The sequence below is a fragment of the Euwallacea similis genome, chromosome 20 (genome assembly GCF_039881205.1).
Source record: "Euwallacea similis isolate ESF13 chromosome 20, ESF131.1, whole genome shotgun sequence".
In the NCBI taxonomy this organism is placed as follows: Eukaryota; Metazoa; Arthropoda; class Insecta; order Coleoptera; family Curculionidae; genus Euwallacea; species Euwallacea similis.
In genome coordinates this window covers 1,205,712-1,228,164 of record NC_089628.1, presented here as the reverse complement: position 1 = coordinate 1,228,164, position 22,453 = coordinate 1,205,712, and the positions used below count along the sequence as shown (strand labels likewise).

The following is a 22,453-nucleotide window of genomic DNA, read 5'->3' as shown; positions in this document are numbered from 1 at the left end:
AGCACGACTTGCACTAGATGCGTTATTTCGGACTCCCTCTGCTTGATTGAATAGATTTATTTTTCCTCGGGGAATATCTTAAGTTTAGACTTAAATTGCTTTATTTCGACCTACCTGACCTGCTTAAACTTTCTCTGTTTAGTTATCTTAACTTTTTAAAAGAATTATTAATAATATAAATGGCCGCCAAACGAAAACGAGCTTCATCCAACGCAGGATCTGCAATCCCCCACAAGAAGATCAAATGTAAGTGCCCCATTGTTCTAACCCTCAACGTACCGCATTTTCTGCTACAATAATAACAGCTCTTCTTTCAGTTACGTTAGACCATGTGAAACTACCTTCCACTGAAGGGGTTGTTTTTGTAACTGGGGCTGGAGATGTAGGGCAGCTAGGCTTGGGTCCGGACATTCTAGAAAAGTCTAGACCCGCTCTGGTAGCTTTAGGTCAGGACGTTGTGGATGTATTTGCTGGTGGCATGCACACAGTGTGTTTAACTAAAAATGGGAAAGTGCTGACTTTTGGGTGTAACGATGAGGGGGCTTTAGGCCGTGTCACTGAAGGTAAAGAGGATGCAGAATTTACGCCCCAAGAAGTGAAGTTGCCAGGGAAGGTTATACAGGTCTCAGCAGGAGATTCTCACACTGCAGCTTTGTTGGAGGACGGACGAGTGTTTGCATGGGGAACCTTCAGAGTAAGTGTGGTTATATTGAACTAAATAAAAAGGTTTAAATGTTTCTTGTTTCAATTTTTAGGATTCACATGGCAATATGGGGCTCTCATTAAGTGGCAATGAAAAAGCTCCTTATGAAATATTGCCTGATCAAAAAGTAGTAAAAATTGCTTCAGGGGCTGACCATATAGTATTTTTAACGAATCATGGGGAAGTATATACCTGTGGTTGTGCTGAGCAAGGTCAATTAGGAAGGATCCCAAAACGATCAAGTGACAGGGATGCTAGAAATGGTGTTGGTAATAACAATATAGGTAAATTTGTTATATAAGTTCTGGTGCTAGGCTTGTCACTGTCAAAGCCACTCTCATTCTCCTCCTCTTCTCTTACTAAAATTCATTCATTTTGAACTAACCTGTCTGCATATTAATTTAACAAATATTTTCTAGGTAAACTGGTAACTCCAGCCCCCATAAGTTTAAAGCCAAGTTTAAAGCTACACTTTGACAATATATGGGCCGGGACCTATTCCACTTTTGCTAGAGTAGCTGAGAAGAATGATATCTATGTTTGTGGACTCAATAATTTTCATCAAATAGGTACTGTCAATTATAGGCATATTTTAATTATTTATTTAAAAAAACTCCTCATTTGAGGTCTCGATATTACGGAACCTGAGTATTTGCCTAAAAAAAGTCAGATGTTTTCTCAGTATAAATGGGAACATATATCAGGAGGACAGCACCATTCTTTGGGTTTGACAGAGGACGGAAAAGTATTCGTCATTGGGAGGAAGGAATATGGAAGGCTGGGATTAGGTAACTGATGTTAACAAAGTATTGAAATTATGAATGATATATTTCTACAGGAAAGGATTGTGAAGACGCCAATACTTTAACAGATGTCAAAAGTTTGTCTGAAGAGAAAATAATTAATGTAGCTTGTGGATCGTCAACTTCATTCGCAGTATCAGCAGATGGTATTGTTTTGAAAATGAATTACTGATTCTGATTAATTTTAAATTTAACTATTTTCAGGAAGACTATATGGGTGGGGCATGGGAACCAACGGACAATTGGGGTTGGGCGAAGAAGAGGACTATTTTGAACCAACTCATGTGAAGAGTGGGAAACTCACAGATCGTAAAGTGTTGAGGGTGTCAAGTGGGGGACAGCACACAGTGATTTTATCTTCAGCAGACAATAACAATAAAACAGAAAATGGCGACAGCAAGTAATAGGACGATATGCATATATGGCGGCAAAGTTTAAACTTCAATTATTTTTGAAAGTTTTTAACTGTTGATATCTCTCCGTTGATGCTGATCCTAATTGATTTGTGTTATTGTATCAATAGGATATACAATTTTTAATATACAGGGTTTTTTAATTTAGGGAAGTGAAGAATTACGTATGAAGAAAAGACCCCGTATGTTGAAATTACGACAATATCAAAGTTTTTTTATATTTAAGTTTTAACATCGCATTTCATGTTAAATTACTGCAAAATAAATTCCTTTGTCTCCTACCTATATGCGAATAATATTAATATTTTATGCTTCAATGCTACATGTAATGTTTTGTATAAGTGTAGAGTATCTTTAAATAGTCTAGCAAAAATGAAAGACTATTTTTACAATCTTGTAATGTAAAAATAATGAGCATCTAGGTGCCTCTAATGTGTTGTAATGCCACACATCATTCCGTCTCACTCGAACGTGCTAAGAATGACTCCAAAAAAAGAAATAAAATACTTTCTCGACCTGCTCCGAGATAATACGAGTTGGGTCTTAACGGCTAACGGTCGTTTCCATCAGTTGAATTGTCATTGAACCTTGTAAATAGTGTCGCTCAGCATTTTGAACTACGTTTGTGTTTTGTAGATTTTCGTTATTATTTCGCATGTTTTTGCAGTATTTTCGGGTTTTAAGTGATTATTCCATTGTTCTTTGGTACCAAAAAAATTTCTGAAGATTCTTCTGTTATTGTAAGTTCCAACAAGGTATCAAACAATACATAAAAGAGGAAACAATATGGTAACAATCGTTAGCTGGAAAAAGTTGTTTATATTATTATTAATTATAGGAAAGGGCACAAGGCTGCTTGGTATAAGCGAATTCACTAATATTTTAAGATTCATATTACACTATGTAATGTTATGTAATTGCAATTTTCAATTCTGTAATGAGGTTCATAGAGAAGGAACCCTTAGCAGTTCCACCGAATTCCAACATTGGAACAATAAAGCTGGACAGCCTACATATATATATAAAACTGTTGTTTCTCTACTTCAATTGATATTACTTGCATTTAACATCAAGTGCAATTTTTAGGCTCATCAATGCCCCGAACGAAAAAAGCCCCTGTAGCTAAAGCTTTGGTAAAGGTCAAAGCTTCTGACCGGCAAGAGTACATCAATGCTGCAATTCGTTATAATGGTAATTTATATTATGATTTGTTTGCCCTTTGAGATAGTTAGATACTCACTACTGTTATTAATTTCAGAACAAAATGTCACTGCCACTATTGAAAAGATGGTTGCACAAAATTTGGAAAAAATACATGCCAAATATAAAAAAATACGCTTAAATTTGGGCAAAAATTTGTTATCTATGACTGTGGCAGATATTGTAAGTTAACTCAAATTTAGGTTAATAGTAGAGCATGGCAGTCACAGTAGAGTGACTTATAACTGAGATTGGCATATTTTATTGAGACATTAATCAATGTATACTATGCTATGAGATTTCTTATCTATGTAAAAGGCTCAAGAGATATTGAGCCTTAAAATTGGATAAAATCCAAGGTGCGCCCCTTTTTTTTTATGTCAGTGTATTTAAGAAATATCTCTATGGATAGATTGATATACTGTCCCAAATTACAAATCTCATTCAGAAGAAATCTACTATGTTTCTATCAAAAACTCAAGTTGAGAGCATTTTTAGGAAAATGGAGATGTACATAGCAGTGATCTATATGAAACTCTAATAACTTCATCCACATTATTAGCTGACTCATCTCAATTAAACAGTATGTCTAGTTCCTCAATATCACACAAAACAAGAGTTTTACATGTCAGTCGAAGCCAAACAGTAACCAAAACACGTTCCTCGAGGAGTTTTTCTTGCGACGAAGGTAGTAAATCATGATTTCAACTATAACTAACATCACCAAGCATACTAACTTTCATTCATCATGGGTCGGTGTTCATCTGCATAGGATACACCACTGAAAGTGTCCGTTCAACCGCTTCAGGTGAAAAGAATGAAAGGCAGACAAGGTCCATGAGGAGGCCTCGAGCAAGTGAGAGAAAAATCACGAGGTCTTTGTCCAGGCCTACCAATACTACTAACGCATTTATCACCCCGCTAAACAAGCAGCCACCAACTTCAGCTGGAACTATTACCCCTAAGGCATATAAATAATCTAAATGTATGTTTATATTTTATTAAATTGGTGTGTTTTATCTTTAGGTGCAACCAAACACATCACTACTTTATATGAGGCGCCCGAAAGTTGGGGAAATGGCCTGGTCCAATCAAGGTAGCTTTAAATATTTTTAATCAGAGTTGGTAGATTTTGAATCGGGTGAATATCACCATTGATTTTTACATGGTTAAAAACGCCTAGATCAAAATGAGCTGTAAACACTTCACATTTGGAATTTTATTACTTCATATTCATGGTACTTACTTCAGAGTACACGCTGGAAATTTCAAACCTAGACTGGTTTTAAAACTGAAAATGTCTCTAGCAATTTTATTATTAAATACTTAAACTTCCTTTTCAGGATCTCCCCTTATGGTCTCTGCCGCAGAACAATCAGCAAATGTAAACATCCCTGTGGGAGGAGACGCAGTTCTCTCCCTGCTACCGAATCGTGGCGTTCTCAGAGAGTCGCAAGTTCCGATCTTGCCGGACGAAACCCGAAGACAACTGGAGATTTTGAGGGATAATCTTATTAAAGTATGCACTGTCAGCAGCAATCAACATGGTTAAATACTTTTATTTAAGTTATTTTAATTATCAACGCGCTCTACATTAAACGAAGTATTGTATGTTGGTTATATTAAGTTTGCCGAATCATTAGGATAAATAACGTTTTATACTTGCAATTTTTCTTATTTTGAATATACTTAATAAATAACGATAATTTTTTTTGGTTGATTATCGCTAACTAATGCAAAACACTAGCTGGGCGTGTAGCCGGTACGTAAATCAGGAATGAAGTATTCTCTCTATTAACAATTGAACAAGTACTCTTAGGAGTGCATTCGTACATACATATTCGCCTTGAAGCTGTAAAAGCCGGCGCAATTTTCAAAGAGATTTATGATATTCGGGGATTTAGGACATTCTAACCTTGTGACCCACATTCCACTCTAAATGTACTGGGCCTTTAAAAGTGAAGGTTTTTACATGCTTGAGCAGGTAGTTTTGGCAACATTAGGCCATTTATATTTAGGTACTCTTATATGATATAGCAGTTTTCTTGCCAAGTACGTAAGTGAAGTTACGTCGTTGCTGCAGTGACAAAACGTGGGTTTGATATTGTACAATTTATGATCCGGACCCACCAAAAAACCGCTCCAATAGACAAACTTCCTGGTGCGAAAGCGCAGCCGCGTCTACAAGGGAGTTCTGCATGGAATCTCCCTCCGAAAAGGAGTTGTGTCGCACCAGTTTCACGCGATCGGCTGCCAATTAGACGCGTTTCCTCGCATTCCGAAGTTGAAAATTGAATTTTCAGGTTTGTTGTTTGAAAGTTGAATTAAAACTTTGCCCCAGCCGGCGGACGAAGCGACATGGGGAAGAAAAACTCCAAACTAAAGCAGGACACTATTGACAGGCTTACTACTGCGACTTATTGTAAGTTACAAATTTGTTTAATGTTATATAGCGACTTTTACAATGTGTGAGTCATACATTCCAAAATTATGACCCCGACGAAAAAATCATAGGAAAATATGGGAAGGTAGTTACATAACGCGCGCAAGATGCGACTAACGGCATAGGGGTTTGTTTTGAATTGGATTTTCCATAGGTCTGCAAAGGTTTTATTGTGAGCCTTTTGTGCGGTAGAACCGAACGAAGTGAAACTATGGATAATAAAAAAGAAATTTCATTTGTGAAAACTTGGCGGGAGGCATTAGGAAGTTAGCCTGCCTTCAAACAATAATAAGTAGGAGAACCGTTATTTGCCGTTAAGGGATCATTTCATGAAGCCATCTTCAGTGCTTGGAAAAAAACTACTGAACAAGTTTCAGCTGCGTCGCTTTGGGCACGATTTTACCATGTACCATATGAAATAAATCTCCTATTTGGGTTGGAAATATAGTCATTTTTGAGAGAACCACTTTTAAGCCTACATACCATCGAAATCCTTGAAAAAACCTAGTGAAGAAGATGCATCTACGTACACTAAGTATAACGAATCTTCTGTACGTTTTTAAAGTTTTTCTTCTTTTATTCCATAACGATTCTCGTCCACTCAATACCCAATACCCTTGCGAACTAAGTCAAGTCTGAAGTATCGGCATTTTCCGTTCAAATTGGCAATTCCTAGCAGAAAGTGGTAAAGTTTTTGACGGAGCAATGCAGTTTGATTTTACGCGATCTTGAAGCGCTCACTTCCAATTCATATCAAGCGATCACTCTTACTATAATATCCCCCGCTTGTCGATGTTTTTAATCTATTCACATCCACAAGGGGAGCTTTCTCTTGTAATCTGACATTCCCATATAGTCATCTATAGCTCTCCAATTACTTATCCAATCTCTATTAGTACAGTGGATTTGATTCGCCTACAATATTGGACAAACAGTTTCGGTATTATCCCCTTATTCGCCCCTATTGTACGTCGTCGTTGGGCAAATCTATAAAAATCCCTTTAAATTTCGGCGCATTTATTCTACAAACGATATCTCCAAAATAAGGTTAAGCTATTGTAGATTTTAAAACGCTTCCTTAAATAAAATGCTTTTATTTCAAGGGAAATGGTAAATTTCAATTTTCCGGTATAATGCCACGAGGACTTCCCCTTAGTAGTTACCTTCACGGAACTTAAAAACCCCAAGTTTCTTAAGATTATTGCACGGATGTAACTGTATGTATAAGGTTATTACATCCTGTGTTGGACATTTCATATAATGACTAGACCAACTAAGCACTTACAATCTGAAAACATTTTGCGATTTTCTCCTAGATGGAGGATTTTATTTTGAGCAATTACCCTTATTTTTGGATATGCGTATTATGTACATAATGTACAGCTACATATGTAGCTTCTGCGACAGTAATTCAAACAATCTGGTGTAACAGGATTACACAGATTAATTCGGGTTATTGATATATCCAAATTTCAAGATTCCAAACACAACATTTCCATTAGAGACATCGAGCAAATTTGATATTGGGCTTTGCCTTCACATTTCGGTTGTCATGGAAATTATTAAATTCTACCGCGTCCCCGGAATTTTTCCACGAATATCGTTACGTAAAAGTTTTAATAAAAGTCTCGACAACGTTCGCAGCTATAAGTGAAACTTGAAAAAAAAACAAGCGATCGATGCTTTGTCTTCCTATGTATATCTCAAAAACTAAGCGTCTGTGCATAAGTTTGCATTGAGATTTTCGATTAAATTGTCTTGTGCTATAATCTGTGAGAGTCCAAGATAAGGAGGACTAAGGCGATCCATACATCGTTTTCAAAATTCGTAATTTATTAAAAAGACTTTCCTCGTTAAAAAATTAAATTAACAATGGTTATAACCAGACGATACGTTGCTGAAAGATTCAAAGCGAAGGTCCGGTAGAAATATGGTAATTCAATGTAGCTTCCATAAGAATATAATTCGCTTTATTTTATGTATTTTGAGCAATATGGAAAAGATGAAAGAACTTTTATTCTGCATAAAAAAGAGAATAATCCGCTCTCTATAATGACGATAAACTTATGTACGTGTTATTGACGTCTGGACAAGATGTAATTTGCCGACTTCGAAGATGTGACCCCATGCAATACCGTCAAAATTCGATTAAAAAACCCTGAGGAGTGTTCTCCACTTTGGAAATGTCATTTTGACGTCACATTAAAGTTGATAGAAACGTTATTGTAACGTCATTCCCCTGTGTCGAGGATTTTACCCAACGTTAGACGTTATTACGGAAATTGTAGTTTAGAACCTCCTAGAAACTATGGATTACATCTGAACACATTACAGTCCTTTGTTATAGCAGGACAGTGAATGAAAACTCACTGTATCGAGAAGGTATTTATGGCGTTAATCTCACACTGTCAGAGGGATGAGGCAGCTTGCGTGGTAGTCAGAGAGATTTAGACCATGGCAAATTAGCCAAAGCGGTTTTCGATGAATCCTGAAGGGCGATATTGAGGGCTAAAAATAATGATTTTGTTGCGATGATTCATTTGTGCTAATTTCCACAACTCGTTCGCCAGATGTGGCGATTTGATTGAGTATCTTGAGATTCCTAAGAAGATTTATGTTTGCGGCTCTCGCTAGAGATAAAAGTTAAAAACCGCGCTCAGCTTGGCAAACATTATTTTTATTCTCCATTAAATCCCGTAAGAAATATGAAACATCAAGTTTTATAATATTACCATTTTATGGAGTTAAAACTCATAAAAGCGGTTGATTGATGACCTTCCGCGTAGAAAAATTCGAAATTCCCCTTATATACATAATGACAATGTTGTAATTTTAACGCCAGTTCAGACTAGACGGTTATTCGCGTGTTGAAAATGGAAAATTTTCAAATCGGCTATTTCTGTTACGGAAATATCGGAGAGCAAATTGTGCAACGCGACTTCCTTTAAAATTAGGTGCAAATTTAGTCCAATGAAACGCACTCCTCGGGAATGTTTATCAACTTATCGTTTTGGAAATCTTGTCTCCCCGAAAAGAACAATAATTGCTCTAAAAATTAAGCGACCAAACCATCATCGTCGTTCTCCCCAATTCGTGCAGGATCTTGCGAAAACCGAATCTATAGCGCCATTTTCTCCTCTCTGCTGGATTTGTTAGACTTCGGGTCTCGATCTAGTTAAATTAATTGCGATTTACATGTCTCCATTATGGAATCCACGGTCTAAGCCTGCAGGTAATGAAGGTCAAGGGGCCAGGGAGCAGCACTAGGCAAATGGAATTGGGAAAATATTAACCTTTCCGAGGATCGAAGGGAGGGCTTAAACAGGGAGTATATTGACAAATATGTTTGTTGGTTTAGTGGAGCTTGTTCTGAAAATTGCCATATGCTACCGTAATTAATTAGGTTCATTTGCTGGCAATTTTTCCGTTGAAATTCCCTAGATTTTCAGTTTTCATTCAATCTTAATGCCTTTGTGCGACTTTCTAACTTTTGTTAAGGTTTTTACCAAAACTAAGAAACCTCCTTTGTATTGCATGTAATTAATCTTCACTGCCGAAACCAATTGCAACAGCGAACTAAATAGTCATAAATCTTAGGCAATGTCTTGTGCTAATCAGTCCCCGCTAATAACCCTCAGAAATAAGGTCTAAGAATATGATATCCACGCTCTGTTTGCTTTCGCTAATGTTGTTGATTAATGACGTTTCGTGCAACAGATTTGTAGTCTCCACAATGGAAAAATCTCAGGGTGTCAAATTGCAACTCATACACCATCTCCTCTTCGCCACTGTATCAAGTGAAGGCAGAAAAATCGTTCTTCTTCCTCCCTCATAAAACTATTTTGTTACGCTTTTGTAAGTAGATACGAGCTGTAAAAGGTTTTTAATTGAACTATAAGTTATAATTGTTTTCTACTTATTTTCTGAGACGATACTTTTAACATGCAGGATGTGGCAGAATTAGTGCAAACCATTTTAATAGCAAATTCCATATAAAAAAATATAGCAAAAGTTCACAGGACCGTACCGAGCTAAAACGTGCAAAAATTTAACTATTTGAAATTTATTCCTTGTAGCTTCTGCGGTTTTTCAAATTCCTGTCTTTCAAGTATACTACATATTATGCCCTGCGACTCGTAAAATAATGTCATAATTTTACAGGGAATTGCATCTTCTAGGTCCGATGTTTGTATTCCGCCATTAGCCGTTCGTTTCTCGAAATTTAAATGGCTCATTCAATTTAGAAATTTTAAGATCTCTTGCATTGTACTCCTACTTCAAGGAGTCAACTGATGGGAAAAATCTTCATGGTTATTCTATCATTGACGTGAAAATTACTATCAGAAAATGACAAGAAACTAAAATTTTTTCTAATCTACCTATATTCTACATACGATCTATTCATGTATCAACTCGCCTCCACCTTCCCGATTCAACTTATTACATACTTAGAAAAATTGTCGATTTTCTTACTGACTCTTAACATAAAATACAGAATTTTCTTATCAAAAAGTGCTGTTCTTAAATTTAATAAAATATGTGAAATGCAACTATCTAAACATTTCACAGTGGAAGACTGCGGTGCAAAAAGGGGAAAAGTAGATACATTTTTTGCTAAAATGAGATAACGACAGGAGTCTTTTCCGAAAGATGCTCTCTGCATCTGGTGTAAAAAGGACACCAAAATATACGAGAGACATTGAGTTATAAAAGAAAATCACGTATATCCTAACATAAACTGGTGCAGGAGGGATATTTGATGTAGCGTTTGCCCCGCTACTGCACCACATATTCTCATTGTTTTTTTAAAGATTTTATTGTATTTTTAATAAGAAACATCAATAAGTCGGTAACCGTCAAGGCCAACGGTCACACATATTTTCAAGTTTGTCTCAATTCTGTTTTTATTGCGTTTCCTAAGAAGAGCATATGGATAGTAGTTGTAACGCACTGTCTCAAACTGCAGTGCATTTTTCCGCACGCAAACGTGTGTGAGATATTGTCTATTTCCGCATACAAATTCAAGAAATCAATTGTTTCATACAGAGCGTTTTTTAATATACAAATAAGTTTTTACACGTTAAAATTTCTGCATCTCAGGTAAATTTCCTTTAAGTCTAAAACGATAGGAATTCAACAAACGATAAGAATGAACTGCAAACTTAAAAAAATAATAATGAGTAAAACTGAACGGTAAAATGGATTTATTTAAATTTATCGGTGAAAATTACCTCAATTTGCAGCTAAGCACTGCTTTAAAGCAATGCGTGTTTTAAGTATTTTTACGAGCTAATTGACTAGTTAAAGTTGGGCCTTCGGGTCTTACTTGTCCCAAGTTTCATACAATAGCTGCAAAGCGAGCAAAACAGATCTAAACATGGATGAGGTTAAAAATTTTGCACGTAAAATTCTATATTGCGTATTAAATAAAAGCCCGTATACAGGGTGTAATATGTCATTATGGAGATATTTAGGAGGGCGAAAGTACTGCGTAAAATAATAAAGAAATGCTAATAAACCCATAACCAAAAACGCACCATTTTCGATATACAGTGAGGCAAAATTTCACATTAAAAAAAATATATTTTGCGTTTTTCTCATATGTACTTTAAGTTAATTTTTTTTAATTTGGTACACCTCTTTTCCTTAAGACGCTTTACAACAAAATGTCAATGTGGTATGTAGCCATATACATGGTGTTATGTTTTTTGAGTTGTGTATTATTTTATGCTTTGTATCTTTTTTTTGCAACACCTTGTATGAATTCTGATACCAAATTAAAATTTCTTTTTCAATTTTTTAGCCTTTTAATCTCTTGTAGTATTTTCGTATCTTTCACCGTTTTCGTAAAATTTGCTAAAATATCTATCGATGCAAATTAAGAATGGAGAGAAGATAAGGAAAATCATCCGGCTCAGTTACTAACTATCTGAAACAATTCGTAACATTTTGTAATTATTTTTCAGAGTATTATCGCTGCCTGAAATGTCTTCATGATGATATGTTACACCCTGTGTAATTAACTTGAACTAATTGCTCATCCAGAACTATTAGAATTCTATAGGTTGATTGTTCCCTCTTGGTTATAAGTCTTATTTAATTCTGACTCCATACGGAGTCACTCACAATAGTTAGGAGTCTCTTGGAACTTCCAGAGTAAATGGGGTTTGTTATCTTTGAAGGGTAGCTGCGTGAATAGGCAATTAATCTTTCAAACAAATTACAGCCTGGAAAAATAAATCGTTCTTTGCCGGTCATAAATTTTACCCCCCGACCGAAGATTTTTTTTGAAAAATCCTTTCTTGACTCAAGCACTTTCGGCTTTTATTTCCTAATCCTGAGCAATTCTCCAAATAGAAAACAAAAATAAAATTGCTTCAGTTAATTTAAACCTACATGACATTTACTGCTCTGAAAAGGTTTTTATTTCTTTATTCACGAACTGATGGAAACTAACGATAAAAGCCCTGCAGGAACGCATGTGTAGAGAGAATTTAGGCCAACGAAAGATAAATAGCACCGACACGCACTTAACTTCAGATTTTCATTCCGAAAAGATAAAATAACCGCTTGGAGTGGAATTTATAGATATCAGTAACTAATCCTGATGGAAGTAACTTCCCTGCAATCGTTAATTTATTGCCCTCACGCGACAACTTTTAAAGCAGATTTTATCGTTTCTGCTAATTTTAGAACGTAACCTTTAGGAATATTTTTATTCATATTTCAGCCAAAAACAGAACATTTCTCCCGTAAATAACCAAATTCCATCAGGATTCGGCGTCAGTGCTTCTGCCTATAGGGGACCAATTCTACGTTTCCTGCCTTGAATTTTAAATTCCTGGGAGAATAACAAGGCTTTATGTTACTAAAAAACGGCTTAGAAACTGGCTTCCTCCTTGGGCTTTATTTGCCCTATAGTCAGAAAAATAAATCCCCACCCCCATAGCCGTATTCCCGAATTAGCTTTAAACACTTTAGAGAAATAGTTGATAAAGTTCTTTCATCGAGAAACTTTTAAATGAAATGATTTATGCTTTAAGAAGTTGGAAATGTCGATGAGATTAAAAAAGTTTGTTCCAAGTTGTTAGGGTCGTTTAGTCTTTTGACGTCGAGGAGGTGTTAAGCCTGGTGGGTGCAATGATGGGTGCTACCAAGAGGAAGGAAGATTAATGGTAGACTTGCCGTTGAGTTGAACTTTGAAAGAGACTGTCAAAGGTAAATTCGGATTAAATCATAATAAAAAGTAACTGCTAGCTCGAACTAAAGCCATAAAATCTTAGACTACTTGGAGGATAATAAATTCCAATTTTGCACCTGCTTTCTAGGTGCATTAAAATAGCATTAAGTCGGCCGCAGTAGTAAACACAAGACAATGCACATTTCATACTTTTAATAATACAATGCCGTTATTACCTCGGTTCCTTCCCTTAATATCTCTGCGACATCCAATCCCCACGTTGTTTCCAGATATTCTTTATTATTCGCAATAAAAAGATAGTCGCAGGAAAGCATCTCCTATTATATCCCCTTTATACGTGAGTCAACGATGGGTTTTTTTACTTTTACAACCTATCATCACTATGAGTTAACGCTAATCCAAGTCGAGGCTCAGCATAATTCCTTTGCAGCCGAATATTGAATAAATCAGAATTTTTTTAAGATAATAGGGCGCACCCTCGTGACTTATGAATAAAGCCTGCGAAATCATCATATAATTTACTGGAGCAGTTAAGTAGGACGAATAAATTTCGCCCTTATTAAGGGAATTTCTAATAAGTAGCTTAAGGCACGGCAAGTTAATGGAACAAGCCTGTATTAATTAGGCAATTAATTGGAAAAATTACATTTGAAGCTTACGCGAAACTTGATTTTGCCCCGAACTACCCCCCACAGGGACAATACCTCTATACCTCTGAAGCACTTTTTATGTAAATTCTGTCATTAAAAAAAATTAAAATTTATTAAAGTTACATTAGCCCTGACAATAATCAAACACACAGTGAGTATACGAGTGCATTAACTATCATACCGAACACCGAATTACCATTAGAGTTCCGCTCATTACAGCATATTTGAATTATTACACACGTTCCACTAACTGCAACCGCCTGAAATTAAATTACAGGAACATGGGATGAACGAGCACGTGTGCTGACAATAAAATCTGTGCTCCAGGTAACGGCATGTCACCATAAAAGTTCAAATGCAAGATGTTAAAGCAACGATTTCTCCATTTCTGAGGGTAATTTCAAATGATCTCTGCCTGGTTTAGGTCGCGAGACGAAATCTCGAGATGATAAAACTAATTGAATCTGGCATTAAGGGAGAATTTACGACTTGTTTTTATCGAAGGCCTTTCATGTTTCACAGCGCTCATAACTGGGGAGTATGTGACGCACCATTTGTATTCAGGGGTTTAATCGAAACGTTTAGAGGAAAGGGAAAATTGTTTTCTCGGTAAACGTCTACGCCGGGAAACCCAATTTCATTAAGAGCACAAGTTTCAATTTCGCTTTGTGAAGTGAGGAAAAACCTGAATTGCACTCAGTAGATTGGAGAATAAGGGATATTTTTAAAATAAATATAACAAATCTTACAGACAAAATGAATATCCATTAATCATAGGCTCTCGAAAACATTAACCAATTTCAAGTCTCGAGATATATCCCAAAATATACATTTGGGTTTAATGTTCGCTGAACATCTCTCAGAGGTTTTTCGAGTGCATGTCCAGACACGTGTACAAGCTTCTTGAGGAAACTATCCAGGATTTATTAACTTTGAAATACATAAGCTTGAGAACGTGATTAATGTAGCAAACAAATCACAAGCAGGCAGAATAAACCGCTCTTGGTTGGTCATAAATTTCACTCACTGACCGTGGAATTTTTCAGAAAAACCCCCTTTGAAAGGGTTAGAGGGCTAATGCATACAAAGCGTGAGCCTAAGGCTGCTTCATTGCCCATATTTCGGTTTCCTGAGTGGTCTAAGAAATGGTTTCGCTAAACCAATGCTAATTTTACTATTTATGCCTTTTTTATGTTATTTTATTTAAGAATAACTCATGACACACAAACGGAAGCTGTAGCAATGGAATTGCCCACTATTTTTATTAGACCTTTTAGTGAGGCTTCGGAGGAAAACCCTTGTTAACGTTTCCGTGAAAAATCTGTCACCGTCTTCAAAAACACGGAAAAAATTGTTATGAAAAGGATAATTAAAACAAGTAGACACGAGAACTAAAACGAATAAAAAGTAACTATGTTTCTCACCCTTAAGGGATTGCCGAGGAAAACGTGAATCCGCGTCTCAATTCAACGAAGTGTAATCGATACAATCTGTTTAGCACTTACCAATTGATTGAAAAGCTCTTCCTAAGAGGTGGCAATTAAAGTGGGAGACTAAAGTAACCCCAAGACCCGCGATGGCCCTCTCAGCCCTAATAATTAATTCCGGAGGTTGACTTTATGAATTGTTCCCTGCGAATAGCGGACGTGTGTTTATTTGCTTAAAACACTAATCCATTAGAGCCATTAAGGCACTCAGCTGTCGAGGCGGTGTAAAGAACCTAAATGGATGTTACATTGTAACATGACTGTGAGTGAGGTTTGTTTCATAAAAAACGGGCACAAATTTAGTTACAGCCCTGCATTGTAATAATGGTGAGACACGAATTTTTTCATTCAATTTGATGATAGATTATTAGCCATTTTGTTTATGTGTCACCTGTGACTTTCTCTCTTTTTTTTCGAGGTTTGATGTTTCTTTTTTATTAATTTGTTTATTAATTAATACAATTCCCATAATTTAATTGTTGTAATAATCCCATAGTTTGTTACAAGTGTCATGCTCTAGCATAGAAAAACTATATCTGCAGATAAAATCGTTCAAACTGTCAATGTTTTTAACATTTCTGGCTAGTTAAATCAGCAAAAATCCATGGCGAAACTGCCGCAAATATCCTGAACTCATCTCCAAAATTGGGGGCAGTGCTTACACAAAAGGCTGACCTACTTGTGGTTCTCTTTTTTCTTTCCATTCTTTCCAGGTTAATTGAGCATACCTTGCACACATACATATGTTCCTGATGAAGCCAATAAGCAGAAATATACGAGGATACTTCCAGAAGTATCCGACCTAATACTTAAAGAAAAAAAATTGGAAAATATTACAATATTGCTCAACATAGTCTCCTTTGAGTTTGACAGACTTCTCCCATCGATGTTCTAAGACTTCTATTCCCTGTTCACAGTAAGAAGCTTCGAATGTTTCAAAACAGGCATCAACCTTAAGCTTTATCTCTTCATTATTGGCAAATTTCTTTTCGCCGAGCCATTTTTTCAAGTTTAGAAATAGAAAAAAAATCTGAGAGGGCTAAATCTGGTGTATTGAGTGGGTAAAGAAAAAGTTCGAAACCAAGTTGATTATAGTAGATTGATATTAGTAATTCCGATGAGTGGTGTGGACCGGTTGCCTTGATGAAACAAGGCTTTCTTCAAATGCGCTTTTTCTTCATTTCTTCACTCAAACGCTGCAATAAATTTGTATAATATATTCCCTTTATTGTTTTTTCTTTAGGGAGATAATCAATCAAAATTATCCCACGTGTATCCCAAAAAACTGGCGCCATCATCTTTCCTGAAGATGGAATGGTTTTTACCTCCTTTGGAGCCGGCTCTCCCCTTTGTGTCCATTGTTTTGACTGCTCTTTCCTCTCAGGTGTGAAATGATGGACCCATGTCTCATCCATGGCTATGAATCGACGCAAAAACTCGGCTTTTGCTGGGAAACGTTGTCAAACGCTCTCTTTTTGTTCAATTGTGACTAATCGTGATACCCATCTTGCGCACAGCTTTCTCATATCTAATTATTGTGTTAAAATACAACAGTACTTTTTGAAATTCCTTTCATGTCTGCTAACTTGCGTGATTTAGCCGAAGGTCTTTCAGTACAGTTTTGGGATATTCTCCATAATTTCTGGAGTGGTCACCTCATTGGGTCGACTACTGCGGAGTTTATCTTAGCAGCTCGTGCGACTGCGTTTAAACTTTGCCACCCAATATTTTACAGTTGTTAACGAAGAACCAGACTCCCCCAAAGTATAATCTAATTCCGTTTTGATGTTGGACGGACTAAGACTTTTCAAATAAAAGTATTAAATTATATATTGATGACCAATTTTTTCCATATTCACGAAATCTCAAAAAGCGTTAACTAAAAACGGCTTCAAAACACACATAAATCAACGTAGCATCCTCAAAATTTAGATATACGTTTTTTAAGGTTAGGTCTTTGTAATATACGCAAATTTTTAATAAAAAAATCTCCATCTATATGTCAGGTCGGGTGCTTCTGGAACTCTCCTCGTATGTCGAGGGTCCAACACCCTCTTTCCGTTTTTACTTGAATGCTCCATTGCTTTTACAGACATGCCACGAACTTTTCCTTACGGATTTACGGATTACGAAATAAGTCGCCACTTTAACACACATTCTTCATATCAGCCTTTATTCGTCCATGTTAGCCAGAGCTGCTTTCACGGTTACGTGTGTGAAAGATTATTAGATCTAAATGAAAATCTCCTTTAACGGGAAGTAGAGATCTAATTACACCTCGCGCTGTCTGAATTGCAGTTGACTCTTCTGAATTAGAGTTGATGCTCTCTAAATTGCAGCTGGAAATGTGGTTGTTGACTTGTTTGGACCCTTCCCAGATTTTTTATATGAATTTTTCGGGGCGGAATTTATTCCATGTAATTTCCTAAAAAAATATCGCGATGCTCCAGTTTGCGTTTCGTGGATGCTCACGTGAATGCCCACTTTATTAATACCCCGTTTCCGGAATTCAACGGCACTCGAGGCAAACAACAATTAAATATAATGCTGTTTCATATTCGGTGCGGTAACGTTTCATTTCTAGTTAAATTCAGGGTGAATTATTGCCCTCATTCCGAAAATAAATTTGAACACTGGTGGGAATTTATGCTTGTCTTTTTCCTCTTTGTTATCCAGAGATTTGTCCTTTGTTCGACTCTATCTGAACTGAGCACATTTCTTTACGCAATTATTTGCTTCGCATTCTTAATGGCCGGCACGCTTCTTGCTCCTCTTAGGATTTCTGCTTGATGCAATTAAGTTGCTCAAATTCCTAACTCTGGAATGACACACTTTACAGCTTCTCAGCTGGCGCTCCAGAACTCCAGACAGAGAGTCGTGATTAGTGCAAATAAGGAGACGAGAACTTAGAGCTAAATACCTGCTTAATTGTTCCTTGTGTTGAAAAACACCCTTAAAATCTCTTGGAGCAGAAGTTTGGAGTCCTCGCATGCTTCAGGGACTTATGCGATTAATGGCTGCCTGACATGAAGATCCAAACATGTTGCACCACCAGGAGGTTATCAATTAGGACCGTCGCCAAAATCAAGCGAAGCGAGAATATGTTAATTCGAGGCCTCCCCTTTTTGGGCGGGGTAATTACCCACCGGATGATTAGAACGGGTAATTGCAAAAATTTATGGCACTGTAGTAGGGAGATATATTGATATACGTGATTAGCTGGGAAAAGCATCGGAAGCCTAAAAATGGAATTTCTAGTTGCCGCCAGTTCCGTTTCAGACAAAGAAGTTAAATGAGCGGAAGCTGAGTAATTAACATTCAGGACCCCGAAAGTTTTATCTTTTGTGAGTTGAGCAAGCTTCACGCCTGACTTGCATAGCGGAAATTCTTTGCTCAAGTTTTGTGCTTGCTTGGGGTAATTGAGAGCCCGAGACTAAGCGTCTAACATAGTCATCTAGTGTTTCTATAGAAGTAAAAAACTCAAATTTACATACCTCTCCATCTTTTTATGCTTAAGGATGATTAGAAGAGTGTTTCTCTCCGCTAGGTCACTTGGCTAAAGTCGTTATAGAATAATTGTTATTCAAGCTAAGTTCGACAAAAGACGTTTCCATGGATTGAGTCGAATGGGTAATCCAATTCTTATATCTCACCCATTTCTTTCAGCTCCTTCTTTCCGCTGTCCTCCCCAATATAATCAAGTTTCGTTTACGAATAGGTTACAACGAGATAGGAAAATCCTATTTAAACACGGAAAATATTTACTTTCATTGCTACTCACATCCGTCTTTTATTACACGATGTTCCAGAGAATAATATTGGTTTGGGTCTTACGAATTGCAAATGTCAAATAAAGACAATTTCTTTTAGGTGAAAATTCCGTTGAAAATGCCTAAACTGCAAAGTGAGTTTAAAAGAATCTTGAAAAGAGCAACTTTCAATTTGATCTCTCCAAATCACTTGAAATTTCCTAAAGTTTAGATTACATAGCGTTTCTGAAGTTTAAGCATATTTAAGAAATAATATCTTTTAGAGACTTCACAGCTCTATAATTCAGCTCAAGAGAAAAATTCTCAAGTTGATTTCACCAATTCCAGTAAATTAACTTTGGAAGCTTCTTCTCAAGCACTTCTCGAGGAAGGTTTCCCCAACGTCATTTCCCAGTATCAGGCACCTATGACAACGTGCAAACATAATCTTCTCCAAAATCAATCAATATTTTTTGGAAATCTCCAAAATCAAGCTCAAGAGAGAAACTTTCAGTTGAAGTAAATCAGCTCTAAAAAATCGAAAATCTAACTTAACAGATATTTCCTTTGATCAATCATAAAATATTATTTTGGACCCCGAGGCACCAAAATTGAGCTTCAGAAAGACTCTCAAGTCGATTGCATCAATGTTTAATTTTTGAAATTTTGCACACACAAAATTGATTTCCCCAGCACGTGTCCGCATTAAAGGGAAAATACGATAAAGCACTCGTAGCTCAAAATTTTCATTTTAAAAGCTTTGAAATTGATATCGGAAATTTATGCCGATTTTTCCAATTTTAGGAAATTTGGTGGGCACGTTGCAAAAGCCAAAATCCAACAATTGATCCCATGAAAGGAATTTCCCAGCTTATTTTCCCGATTTAACAGCTTTTTATGTTGGATTTCAAATTTCTATCAAATTCAAATACTCCTTCTAGCCATTTAAGAGAGATCGTGATATTAATTTCTTGTGGTGGCTCAAAATCTTTACCCGTGAAGAGTCTTTTATATTGCCTTCTCTAGAAGTTTGATACGCACGTTGGAAAGTTCATAAATCCAGAGCTTCACTGTAGTAACTTTGGAATTGATTTTCCTACTTTCATAAGATCTGATCCATTAAAGAAAGATTTTCATATTGATTCAGAATTTCAGGAAATTAAACTAGCAAACTTCAATAATTTTGCTCACAAAAGAGAGTCCTTCAGCATTTCCATAAATTTGTGAGGGAGTTGATGAGCTAATTGGGAAGTCCAGACATGGACGATTGAACGAAGAAGTTTATGGCTTGAAAACGAGTGTTGTAAAAGAAAACGAAACTTTGTAACTCCTTTTTCCAATTTAATAAACTGACTTATTTTTTTTAATTCCAAGCAGCACTTTTTTAAGTTGAATTCCTAAGTTTTATTGAATTACGTTGATAATTTGGATTGAGTTCAATTTTCCCGAAGATCAAGAGAGTTAATTTTCCTACTTTCTAAAAATTACTTGGAAATTTCCATAATGAAATCTGGCAAAACTTTATGGAGTTAATTCCGCCGAAACCAAGTATCCGAAAAACAGAGATAACAACGTTTCTATCGATCCACCATCATCCGGATGAAAAACAAAAGACATTCAGCAGCTACCTGCAATTCATACATCACATCAGGTGCCGTCGAATGCTTTTGTTTTCAGTCTTCCGAAACGTCGCGCGGCGCCGTCACAGGCGCCAGACTGACGGCCAGCGTCGCGACGTTTCACTGTCGGCCTCTCCACAGTTGGCCCGTTTTTTGTCAGTTTTCCATGCACGTGGAGTGGCTATTCAGATTTCGTTCTATATCTTCTCATATTGTGGAGGAGTTGCACCTGTTTCTAAACGTGTATTCCCTTGCGAAATTGTCACTTTGGCAAAAACTAGAAGCGAATAAAACCCCTACACAAGGGCAAAAAATTCGGCTTGAACCTGGAATAACAAAGATTCCTGCTAAGAGCACATAGAAATTTATTCTTTTAACTTTCTTCATCACTTTTTTCTAAATAACTTTCTGAAGAAAGTTGTTTTTCTTGATAATCAGCCCTCAGGTGGCACCGGATGAGTGGAATCAGTAAGATCGTCTCTACGACAGCTAAGTCCTTAAAAAGAGCCATTTGTTTTCCAAACAACATATTATTAGAAGAACAAATGGAAATAATATCTGATATTCAGCTAATGGGAAGCAGGCTTCTAGGAAATTGGAACGTTGCCGAAATGCATGAATATAAGCCAGTTGGATCCAGTTTTCGTGGGGAAATTCCTGTGTTGCTAGAATTTCGGGGTTTAGACAAAAAGGGGAAACTTAAGCCGGGAAAGTTGTAGTTTACTATAAGGGGCGATCACAACAAGGCAAGATAAGAAGCAATTAGAAAAAGGAAAGATAAGAGCTCACAGGATGATGCTTCGTTGCGAGAAAATTGTATTTCCTATCTTCTCTACCAGATAAGCAAATTTTATTCAATGACCGATGTGAAATGACCGAACCGGAAATCTATGTGGGCTCACAGTACTCAAAATGCAGTTAGTCATTGGGATTTCAGAGTGATTTAGGGCCCAGTAATTTTCCACCACTCTTTTTAATTTATTTATCTTCCATTTAACTTTTTTTGTTTTTGCTGGTTTTAGCGTAAACACTAAAAATTTCACCGTATTCCGCCAAATATTTTATTGAAAACCATCAATTATGACTAAACCGTTTGAGTAAATTTTATGAGAACTGGCAATTTTCTACTTTCGCCAACCGATAATCGAATGGCGCTCTCGGAATCTTTTCGGACCTTTCAGATTTCGAGCAACTACAACCAATCACCATAAAACTCACTTTAATTGGAACAATTTGTAGAAGGCCTCTTAATTTTATCGGAACTATGAAACAGCATATTTTATAAAAGTATCATGACGCTACAGATAATAAACACTTTAATAACCATTTAATATTCAAGTGCATATTCTAGGCAACGGCTATTTTGCACAAGAATGAGATAAAGTTAGACGGTTATCTGTTGGAATTTAATGCGATATGTTTCATGCAGGAATGGAGTTTTAGCGGAGCGATAGTTATACAGCTCCTGTTCAGTTGCGAGTAATAAAATTACCTGAGGAAAAATTTAAGAAACTAGTCTATAAGCCTCGCAACCAAATGAGAAAGTCGGTTTAAGCTACAGCTGAAGATTGAGGGTTTTATGCTTAACGGTTTATTTTTTAATGTTAGCAGGAAATAACCCTCGTACGACTCTGGTTGTCGTATTCTTAACGCGTTTAAACCACAACGCAGCAACAATCTCCGCCGCTTTATTTTCACAGTTCCGTTCCAGTACAAAACCGTAACATGAATAATAAAATACACACTCTCTCAATATTGCTACAACACAGAAACGTGACTTGAAATTAAAAAACCCCTATAGTACACGATGCATAAAACTCTTAGAATGGGAGCTAAATAAACTTGTTAAATCCCGGCAACTTTGTGCGCTGTAGACAGACTAAGGAGGGGAATTTTCTAATTTGCCTTAAATTTCACTCGAAGCTGAAATCCTAAGAAATAAGCTCAATTGGTCTTGAAATGCAAACACGAGTCGAGCGTCCTGAAGTCTACCTGCAAAATCGAGAGGGTTTCGTTTGCATATTATGATTTGCAATCTGCAAACGTTTCGATGTTCGAGGATAATGGTCGGTTTTAAAGTTCGAAACAAAGGGCATTTAGTTTTATCAGATAAAAGGGATTAGCTTTATGGTCCGCTGTTCTAAAATGCATGGCCGCATCGAGTGCTGGTATGGGAATATTTAAC

At 36.5% G+C, this 22,453-nt stretch overlaps 3 protein-coding genes across 6 annotated transcripts in view; all 3 read left to right on the top strand.

Moving 5' to 3' along the window:
• Positions 1-62: 62 nt before the first annotated feature.
• Rcc1 (Regulator of chromosome condensation 1) lies at positions 63-2,151 on the top strand. 3 transcript variants are annotated; one of them, XM_066400168.1, is made up of 7 exons: positions 63-246; positions 306-694; positions 756-972; positions 1,123-1,272; positions 1,330-1,491; positions 1,542-1,652; positions 1,711-2,151. In XM_066400168.1, exons 1-7 carry the CDS (start codon positions 180-182, stop codon positions 1,908-1,910), a joined length of 1,296 nt encoding a protein of 431 aa, XP_066256265.1. In that variant the 5' UTR covers positions 63-179; the 3' UTR covers positions 1,911-2,151. The 3 variants fall into 3 exon arrangements, with proteins under 3 accessions (XP_066256265.1, XP_066256264.1, XP_066256263.1); XM_066400167.1 differs by having other exon boundaries at positions 66-246; positions 318-694; positions 756-987; positions 1,711-2,150; XM_066400166.1 differs by having other exon boundaries at positions 66-246; positions 756-987; positions 1,711-2,150.
• A 337-nt stretch (positions 2,152-2,488) lies between these two features.
• Positions 2,489-4,777, top strand: LOC136415548 (borealin-like). 2 transcript variants are annotated; one of them, XM_066400179.1, is made up of 7 exons: positions 2,489-2,659; positions 3,006-3,110; positions 3,178-3,302; positions 3,618-3,810; positions 3,928-4,085; positions 4,146-4,215; positions 4,463-4,777. In XM_066400179.1, exons 2-7 carry the CDS (start codon positions 3,014-3,016, stop codon positions 4,669-4,671), a joined length of 852 nt encoding a protein of 283 aa, XP_066256276.1. In that variant the 5' UTR covers positions 2,489-2,659; positions 3,006-3,013; the 3' UTR covers positions 4,672-4,777. The 2 variants fall into 2 exon arrangements, with proteins under 2 accessions (XP_066256276.1, XP_066256275.1); XM_066400178.1 differs by having other exon boundaries at positions 2,491-2,659; positions 3,618-3,807; positions 3,892-4,085; positions 4,463-4,764.
• Positions 4,778-5,309: 532 nt separating this feature from the next.
• LOC136415549 (frequenin-2) overlaps positions 5,310-22,453 on the top strand; it is a 42,805-nt gene continuing 25,661 nt past the window's right edge. The window contains exon 1 of the mRNA XM_066400180.1: positions 5,310-5,541. Coding sequence (XP_066256277.1) covers positions 5,478-5,541 — 64 coding nt within the window. The 5' untranslated portion in view covers positions 5,310-5,477. The remainder of the gene's footprint in view (positions 5,542-22,453) is intronic.

Bases quoted from the DNA above. Each gene is read 5' to 3' on its own strand.
- LOC136415548 (XM_066400178.1), top strand. From the start codon at position 3,014: ATGCCCCGAACGAAAAAAGCCCCTGTAGCTAAAGCTTTGGTAAAGGTC. The intron at 3,111-3,177 runs GTAATTTATATT...TATTAATTTCAG, and splicing joins TGCTGCAATTCGTTATAATG to AACAAAATGTCACTGCCACT. The intron at 3,303-3,617 runs GTAAGTTAACTC...GAGCATTTTTAG, and splicing joins CTATGACTGTGGCAGATATT to GAAAATGGAGATGTACATAG.
- Rcc1 (XM_066400166.1), top strand. From the start codon at position 180: ATGGCCGCCAAACGAAAACGAGCTTCATCCAACGCAGGATCTGCAATC. The intron at 247-305 runs GTAAGTGCCCCA...CAATAATAACAG, and splicing joins CCCCCACAAGAAGATCAAAT to CTCTTCTTTCAGTTACGTTA. The intron at 1,273-1,329 runs GTACTGTCAATT...TCCTCATTTGAG, and splicing joins CAATAATTTTCATCAAATAG to GTCTCGATATTACGGAACCT.